The sequence below is a fragment of the Pinus tabuliformis genome, chromosome 3_1 (genome assembly GCF_031772625.1).
Source record: "Pinus tabuliformis cultivar Carrire ecotype Pingquan chromosome 3_1, CPIR1, whole genome shotgun sequence".
Lineage (NCBI taxonomy): Eukaryota > Viridiplantae > Streptophyta > Pinopsida > Pinales > Pinaceae > Pinus > Pinus tabuliformis.
This window is the reverse complement of record NC_142301.1, coordinates 702,018,661-702,028,414: the sequence shown is the minus strand read 5'-3', so window position 1 is coordinate 702,028,414 and position 9,754 is coordinate 702,018,661. Positions and strand designations below refer to the sequence as shown.

The 9,754-nt window shown below is 38.0% G+C and overlaps 1 protein-coding gene across 1 annotated transcript; it reads left to right on the top strand.

Moving 5' to 3' along the window:
- The first annotated feature begins 4,971 nt into the window (after window positions 1-4,971).
- Window positions 4,972-5,760, top strand: LOC149189072 (uncharacterized). Its single transcript, XM_089410115.1, has one exon. The coding sequence runs from the start codon at window positions 4,972-4,974 to the stop codon at window positions 5,758-5,760; it is 789 nt and encodes a 262-aa protein (XP_089266241.1).
- The last annotated feature ends 3,994 nt before the right edge of the window (window positions 5,761-9,754 follow it).

The following is a 9,754-nucleotide window of genomic DNA, read 5'->3' as shown; positions in this document are numbered from 1 at the left end:
ATGTATTTAACAATAATCTTTTGAATAATCTATCTGAGAAATATCTTCGGCCCTATGGTAACATGTAAGATCAAACGAGAGGGTTAATTTTGAACAAGTTTTGGGTTCATTCTACCTTATTGCAGGAAGAAACCAAAACATCAAGCACAAGGGACACGTCATACTTTAGCAATCTATTCTATTTTTGTTGCATTTCTTGATTAGAATAAAAGGTCAAGTTTGTACTATGATCTAGCTTAAACGAAAATCAGAAGAGGCTATTTCTGAAGTCTTCAACTATAGGATTCGAGTTCAAAAAGGATCAAATTCTAAAGCATATGTTGATAAATCTTTGCTTGGGACTGAAGGTTGCCTTACATAAGAAGAACGAAGAACAGCAAGAAGGATAAGCAAGAGTGAGTCTGTAATTTTCTTTTTGTATATTCCCTTTTAAGTCACGGTCTAGGTCCTTCTTACTTTGTATTTAGATAGAGCATGTAAAGTCACCTTTTTATGTCTCGGACCTGAGGTATAAAAGAACAAAAAGGGTTGATCTCTTCTTGGTTTAGGCCTATACTTAGGTTAGTTTAAGTCTGATTTTTTTTAAGTCTAGTTTAGGCTAGTACCATGTCTGGTTAGGGCTAGTGTTTAGGCCTGTTTGTAAAAGCAAGTCCAGCTTCAGTGGTTCAGTCCTATAGCACCTTTCAAGTCTCAAATTGACCACAGCATTAAGGTAAGAATTCAATATCTTAGGCTTATTTCATTTAAGTTTCGGATCTGTATATATACCTTGTGTTCAGAACTGGTTAAGGCTCGTTTCAGATTTGTGGATAAGGCATATCATCAGGGTAAGTAGTAAGGCTTGCAGAAGTTTTTAGGGCACAATTTGTAGGCTTTTAAGAGCCAATTTTAGAACCGTATAATATCTAGCTCATGTCGGTATAGTGTCATCAAAGGTGTCAAGTGTAGGTCTGTCTAGTGTCTAGCAAAAGTTTTAGGATCACCCAGGAAGAGTGAAGTCTGAGTATCATTAAGATTTCGGTGCCATCAAGAAAAGAGACAGGTAAGTATTGTTATATTTCTTTTGTTGCATATCTGTTTCTGCTGACATAAATTTTTAGTACGTTTATTATTATTGTACTAACTCTATTTGCAGGCAGAGGTAAGTTTTGTTAAAGGGTTGTTGTGTTTATTTGTCTTTGGGTATTGGGTTTCGTTTGGGCTTGCTTCAATTACAGATTCAACATAGTTCAAGCACCCTCAATTGATGCAAAGAACAGTGACATGAAGATAAGATCTACCAATGACATCAAGTAAGGAAGCTAGCCACAAGCAACAAAACAGTGAAAATTGAAGAAGAGATCAAGTAATGAAGCAGTGAAAGGACAAGAAAGCAAGTGACAAAGAGCAGAAGCATTTCAGCAATATCCACATCAATATCTCGTCTTGTAAGGAGTTTGTCCAAGATTCTGTGTCAATTGTCAAACATTATACATCATTGTAAATAGGACATTGTCCCTTGTAAGGGAGCCCACATTTGTAAAGAGTCTATGTCATTGCCTCGAGTTGAAGAAGGCAAATTTTTTTTAGGAAAAGGACTTTGGTTGTTGTTGCGACAAGGGTTCTTATTTTGTTGGGACAAGGGTTTAGGTCCAAGTGTATTTTTCGGTGAAAGAAAATCATTGAAATATCATTGTAGCGTGGATCATTGTCCCTGGTACGGAAGTCCGCATTTTTATTTTATTCTATTGTCTTTATAGGCTGGTAGGGTGGTGCTAGGGCGAGTTGGGGCTCGCTAGGGCATTGGGGCATCCACTCAGCTGGCTGCTGATAAAACCAAGGCGTTGGGATGTCCTTCCAGTGGGAGCTAGAGAAGAATGCTTTTCTAGAGTTCTACAAATTCGTAGCTTTCTTTTCAGTTTGGGCTGAAGATTAAAGAACTTATTAGAAAAGCGTTCAGTGATTTTTGACCGAGAGGGGGTTTTCCACCTAAAAATTTTGTGCCTACAGTCTCTATTTTTGCATTGTTGTTTACTTCTCTTACCGAACAATAATAATAACAACTGAAGATTAACTAATGCTCTGAAAAATTAATAAAGTGTTTGTTGCTAAAAAATACTAATCCAGCCCCCTCAGTATTTCCAACAATTGGTATCAGAGCTTGGTTCCTTCAGTAGAAGTTTAACAACTGGAAGGAGATCATGGAGTACACCAAGAATAGAGTTCCTCTATTTAATGGAGATAACTATGCACTTTGGAGCGGAAGGATGCAAGTTCATTTACTTGCGCAAGGATATGAAGTTTGGGAAATTGTCGAGCAGGGCTACAAAGCAACAAAAGATGAACAAGGTAAGAAAAATATTGTAAATGATGCTAAAGCAAAGGATCTTATTATAAGTGGACTCACTCAATCTGTCTATGTTAAGGTATTGGGTTGTAAAACAGCTAAGGAGGTATGGGACAAGCTTCAGAATATATATGCAGGAGACTCGAAGGTCAAGGAAGCAAAACTTCAAATTTACAGAGCTCAATTTGAACAACTAAGGATGAAAGAAGATGAGAACATCACAACTTACTTTCAATGTGTAGATGAAATAACAAATGCCTTGGAAGGATTAGGAGAACCAGTTGATAAGAAGGTCATTGTTCGGAAAGTCCTCAGAACTCTTCCATCAAGATTTAATCCTAAGGTTTTGGTATTAGAAGATAGATCAGATTTAAGCAACTTGAGTATGGACGAACTACATGGGATACTTACAACTTATGAAATGAGGATTGAAGAAGAAGATGGCTCATCTAATATAGAAATTGCATTCACAGCATCCAAGAAAATCGGGAAGAGCAAACAAGTATCCAAACCTAGATCTAGTTGTTGCAAAGAGGGAGAAGAATAAGGAGGACTTTCAGATGAAGATTTGCATACATTACAAGGAAGATGAAAAGAGGAACAGCTAAGTATAAAGGCAAACTTTCATTAGTATGTTTTGATTGTGGTGAGATAGGTCATTTTGTTGCTAAGTGCCCTCATAAGAATAAAACATTTACAAAAGGAAAGAAAGGTCAAAGAAATTTCAACAACCAAAGTAAGAAGAAAGGGTTTAAGAAAAACTTCCTCTCTAAGGAAGATAGTTCCTCATCTGAAGAAGAAAGTGACAGTGATGAAGAAAACAAAGAAAGAGTATTATTTATGGCTAAGCATAACAAGATGGAAGCATCTGACAAAGAAGAAGATGAAGAAGAAGAAATGACTAAAATCGAATTTCAAAATGAAGTTGTCAGAATTATAAAAGAACTCAAAGCATAAAGGAAAAATGTTAATTCTCTAGAAACCAAATTGAAGGAGGTAAAAAATCTCAATAAAAGGAATGAAGAAGAAATCATCAACCTCATAGTAAAGTTAGAAGAAGCCAACAAAATTGAAGAATCACTCAGAGATGAGTTAAAAGAAAGCAATGAGGCAAGGGAAGAACTAGAAGCCCAAATAGTATCTCTTCGAAAGGAAGTAAAAAAGGGAAATGTTCTACAAAATTTTGCTAACAATTCTAAAACTTTGGATGAGCTCATCAACAACCAAAGGTCATACAATGACAAGACTGGTCTAGGCTACAAAGAAATCCTTGAAAAGGGTTCAAACTCCGAAAGGGAAAATGCACAGAAAACCTATGCTGAAGGATCTACCAAGCAAGGATGTTTCCCAGCCAAAACAAAGGTTCAAGATAGACAAGAAGGCTCTTGGAAAACGATTCCGTGAAGAAGGTTTCCTCCCATGTATCAACTCACTTTTTATGGTTTTGTTATTCATGTAGAAATTTTGGGCATAAAGCTATAGATTTTCATACTTATGAAAGCAACTTTGGAAGATCTTTTAGGAATATCTATTCCAAAAATCCACAAGCAAACTTTAGGCAAAATTATAACATATTTGACTGGTTAAGAAATGAAGTAGAATGTTATAAATGCAACAACTTTGGACATTTGACTAAGGATTGCAAGTTTATGCTCCCCTTAAGGGAATCACAACAAAATCAGAATGAACAAGTTTGGAAGAAGAAAACTGAAAGGTGTGCTCTTGCATTAAAGGCTCAAAGTAAAAAGAATGTTTGGTATGTCGATAGTGGTTGTTCTACACATATGATTGGAGATAGGAATAAATTTATATCTTTAAAGGAAGGAAAAGATGGAACAGTATCCTTTGGAAATGATGGATCTTCAAATGTCATAGGAACAAGTACTATCAAGCTTGGAAGCAAGGATGTTATAGCAAAAGATGTGCTTCTTGTTGAAAATATGAATCACAGTTTGCTAAGTGTAGGTCAAATGTGTGATCAAGGACACACAATGTTATTTGACTCAAAGAAATGTGAAATAAGAAAGAAAAATTTGGTCAACTTGTGGCTACTGCAAGTAGAGCTCCAAATGACATATACACCTTGGATGAGGTCGTTAAAGGATGTTTCTTGGCAAAAGAAGATGAGAGTTGGCTATGGCATAGACAAATGGGACATATAAACTTTGACAACCTTGTTAGAATTAGCAAAAAGGAAGTTGTGAGAGAAATGCCATTGATTTCAAAACCAACCAACACTATATGTGAACACTGTCGGCATGGCAAGTAGACAAAAGTTGAATTCAAGACAAAAGAACACTTCACATCACAACCATTGGAATTAATACATACTAATCTATGTGGACCAATGAGGACTAAAGGATTGAATGGTGAATTATATTTTATGCTAATGATAGATGATTATACCAGGATGACCGTTGTTAGTTTCTTGAAGGAAAAATTTGAGGCATTTGAATGTTTCAAGATCTACAAGGAAATGGTTGAGAATGAAACTAATTTAAAGATTAAATGTTTGAGATCTAATAATAGCAGCGAATTTACCTCCAAAACATTTTAGCATTTCTGTGAAGAAAATGGAATAAAAAGGCAATTCTCAACAGCCAGAACACCGCAACAAAATGGAGTTGTTGAAAGGAAGGATAGAAATGGCCAGAACAATGCTAAATGATTCAATATTAGATGACAAATTTTGGGTTCAAGAAATTGATAGAGTTGTATTTATTTTGCACAGAAGTTTGCGTAGAAACAATTGTGATATTACTCCATACGAACTTTGGAAAGAAAGACCAACAAATGTCAAATATTTTAGTGTATTTGGAAGTAAATTCTATATTAAAAGAGAAGATCATAAAATAGGAAAGTTTGATTCTCAAGTAGACAAAGGTATTTTTGTTGGTTATTCACGCAAAAGAAAAGCTTATAAATGTTACAATCAGAGACTTAAACGAATAGTTGAAAGCATCAATGTAACATTTAATGAAGATTATGGCTCAAAGGTTAATGAGGAAAGCTCCTCTTCAAGAAAATCAAAGATACACGAGTCAGAACCAGAAAAGGTCAAAGAAGAAGTTCTAGAGCAAGCACAATTGAATAAGGAAACAACTACCAACCAGGAAGAGATAAGAGACGAACAACAGGTTGAACAAGAAGCACCCCCAAAGGCCCCCAAAGAATGGTATCAAAAGAATCATCCATCAAATCAGATCATTGGGGATCTCAATGAAGGAATAGGAACTAGAAAAAATCAAGTCCATCTTGCACTTTTAGCTACATTTGAGCCAAACAATTTTGAAGAAGCCAGTCAAGATGAACATAAGGTCGCTGCCATGAATGAAGAATTGGATCAAATTGAGAAAAATGACACTTGGAAATTGGTCCCACGACCAAAAGATAAAATATCATTAGGACAAAATGGGTTTTCAGGAACAAGTTAAATGAGGATGGACACGTTACCAAAAACAACGCAAGGTCTGTTTGCAAAGGATATGCACAGGTTGAAGGAATTGATTTTGAAGAAGCATTTTCTCTCGTCGCTAGAATGAAAGCTATCAGGATGTTCTTGGCTTATGCATGTTCAAGAAAGATCAAAGTTTATCAAATGGACACGAAATCAGCATTTTGAAATGGAGAATTAGAAGAAGAGGTATTATAGAACAACCTAAGAGATTTTTACTCACTGACAAGAAAGATTATGTTTGCGGGTTAAAGAAGGCGTTGTATGGTCTCAAACAGGCACCCAGAGCATGGTATGTCTGTCTTGACAGGTATTTGCAACAACAAGGATTCAAGAAGGGAAGTGCAGATAACAACCTTTATGTAAGGAATGAACATGATAGTCTGACGATTATTGAAGTATATGTGGATGATACAATCCTTAGGAGTGATGATGATAGGTTAAGTAAGAAGTTTGCTACAAATATGCAAAGTGAGTCCAAGATGTCACTACTTAGTGAGTTGATATACTTTTTGGGACTTCAGATATCTCAGCAAGACAAGGGAATATTTATCTGTCAAACCAAATATATCAAGGAAATGTTGAAGAGATTTGCAACCAAGTTCTCACCCCAATGGTGATAGGTTGCAAGTTGAGCATGGATGACTCATCCAAAGATGTGGATCAAAAGATGTATAGATCTATGATTGGTAGTCTTCTTTATGTAACATCTTCTAGGCCAAATGTGATGCAGGCAGTTGGGCAAGTTGCAAGATTCCAAGCAGCACAATGTAATTGCGGTAGAAAGGATTTTTTGATATCTTAAGAGGACAACAGAATGTGGACTATAGTATCTTAAAGGAAATGAGCTAACCATCAAAGCTTATACCGATGCAGATTGAGCAGGAAGTGTTGATGATCGTCAGAGCACTAGTGGAAAAACCTTCTATCTAGTTTTCTACGATAACACCAACACCATCAGTATCTCTAAGAATCTTGTGATTCATTCAAAAACGAAACAAATTCCGATCCAGTACCACTTTGTTAGAGAACAGGTTGTTGAGAAAAACATCAAGGTTGAATACATTGGGACGAAAGAACAAATCACTAACATCTTTACCCAACCTTTACCGCGTGAGGCATTTGAGTATCTTTGCCAAAAGCTTGGGATTCTCCCAAGTTCCTATTAGACTATTCTTTTATCCTGACAAGTAGAATAAAGGAATTAAGGCAGATTACAGGTCTGCATGAGAGGTAGATTGACAGGGGGAGTTACCCTTTTCCATTGATGTCAAAGGGGGAGAGAAAGCGTTAGGAAGATTAGATGCATGATATCAAGTGGGGTTATGATCGCAGAGGGAGTACTTGTGTTGCCATCAATGCCAAAGGGGTAGATTGTTGATAGGTGGTTGTCACTGATGTCAACCCAAGCAACACCAGCAGCTACCCAGATCTTCCATGGAAAATTTGACATGGCAATTCATGGAATATTGTGTCAATATCGTTCTAGATAGATTCTCCTCGACGCGATGTTTCCGTTGATATATGGTGCGCCTCATGGTTCCTCCTGGTTTGAGAAAAAATTGAGGTTGAAGTTGATGACCTAGTTTTCTGGGCCAAAACCCCAGGGGTGTAGAAATTTCTCATTTCCCACCCCGGTTTTCAGTTTCTCCTTATTTCTCCCATATAGTTAAATGCCCTTTCCCATAACCATACATTTAACAAGCTGGAAAAAATAAATTTGCTGAAAACACAAATTCTGAAAATTTTACAGAATGTTGGAAATTGCAAAAATAAAAATCAGCAGTGATAAACAACCATTTAAACACTGAGATTTTTAGTCAATGTGACCCTGGAAAAACCCCCTACCTATGTTGCGGGGGAGCGCCCCCCCCCTTGAACCCGCTCCCAAACCGCGCTCCGGGCGGGAGCGGCTCGGGAGCGCGCTGCCTTAAAAAAATTTGCGCTCCCTGGTCTGTCAGGGAGCGACTTAGGGAGCGATCGCTCCCGAGCTCCCGGAGCGATTTATAATGCCCGGGAGCGATCGGGGAGCGATCGCTCCCGGGCATTAAAAATCGCTCCGAGAGCGATTTCAGCCGAGCCGGGAGCGGGTCGGCGGAAAAAAAATCCGCCGGACCCGAAATTTCAAAAAAATTTAGAAATTTTTTTTTATTTTATAAGCCCAATGGGCCAAAAAAATTTCATTTCAACTTCATTGAGCAAGAGATTGAGAGCTGGAGCAAGGAGCAAGAGCTGAGGAGCAAGGAGCCAGAGCTGAGGAGCGAGGAGCAAGTGCCAAGGAGCGAGGAGCAAGCCTGCAGAGGTAAGTAACTTAATCATTTAGTTAGTTTAGCTGGTTAGGTAGTTAATTTGGTTAGTTTAATTTAGCTGTTTGAGTTTAAAGATCATGTATTTAAATTAAATTAATAAATTAAATGAATAAATCCCAATAAACTAAATTAATTTGCAAATTCAAGACTCAAACCCTACAAACATCAAACACCATGGACCTGAGGATATTTATTGGCATTTTCCTCTTCTTGGTCCCTTTTATGGTTATTATGGTGGTGGAGAGTATGAAACGGAGGGGGCCTGAAACTGAAGAGGTGGATGAAGAAGCCGGAGGAAGTCAAATGGGTGAAAACCCCAGTGAGGAGGAGGTGGAGGAGGGTGAACATGACCCTCAAAAAACGAAACAAGACCAAACTCCATTGTGGAAATATGTTCAAAGGGCTGAAACATGGAGAGGGGGTGGAACCACTAAATTTCATTGCCCCCATTGCAACACTGATTACACAGGTTCATACACCCGTGCTAGAAGACACCTCTGCGGGAAAAGGCCATGCGATGGAGAGAAACAAATAGGAATCAAAACTTGTGCAGCGGTGTCAACAGCAGATAGAGCCAAATACATAAAGGAAGAGGAGGAAGCCAAATACAGAACAAAAAGATCAAGGGGTTTCTTTGAACCAAGCTCACAAAGAACTCCTTCAGCATCCTCCCAAGGCAGTGGATATGGACATGGAGGCACAGGGTCATCATCTTTACGCCGTAGAACCATATCAGATTTCCTTGATGAGGGGTGTAGGAATGATGTGGATTCAAAAGTTTACAGGTTTCTCTATGCATGTGGGATACCATTCAATGTTCTACGCTCACCTTATTGGCACGAAATGGTTTCTGCCATAAATGATGCCCCTAAAGGATACAAGAGCCCTGGGTATGACAAGGCAAGAACCGTTGGCCTTGATCATGAAAAAGAGAAAATATCACATTTTTTTAATAAAATGACAAGTTCTTGGACTGACTATGGGGTGTCCATTGTATCTGATGGATGGACAAATGTAAAAGGCAAGCCATTGATAAGTGTTCTTGCTGTGTCTGTTAGTGGTCCCATCTTTCTAGCTGCACATGATTACTCAGACAAGTTCAAGACCGCTATCAACATTGCAGAAGCATTACTTGAAACAATTGAGCGTATTGGCCCATACAATGTCATCCAAGTCATCACTGATAATGCTGCTAATTGTAAGGCAGTGGGAGCAATTATTGAGGATAAATACCCCAACATATTTTGGTCTGGATGTTTGGTTCACACATTGAACCTTTTGTTGCATGATATTGTCAAAAACAAAAATGCACAATACAAATGGATTGGTGATTTGTACAAGAAAGGCAAACAAATGATAAAATTTATTACAAATCATAGCAATATGCATGGCCTTTTCCGCAATCACTCGAGATTGGAGTTGTTGAAGATTGCGAAGACAAGATTTGGTAGCTATTACCTCACCTTCAGGTGCCTTGTGAAGGTAAGAGAGGCATTAGCTAGCATGGTATCAAGTCCACATTGGCAGGTATTAAAGGAAAGGGCTACAAATGCAGCTGACATGGGAGGTTTTGAAATGGTGGAGGAGGCCGCTCTTGATGGGCAGTTTTGGACAAGTGTGAGGCAGGTATTGGATTTCACCAAGCCAATTTATCACATGATTCGG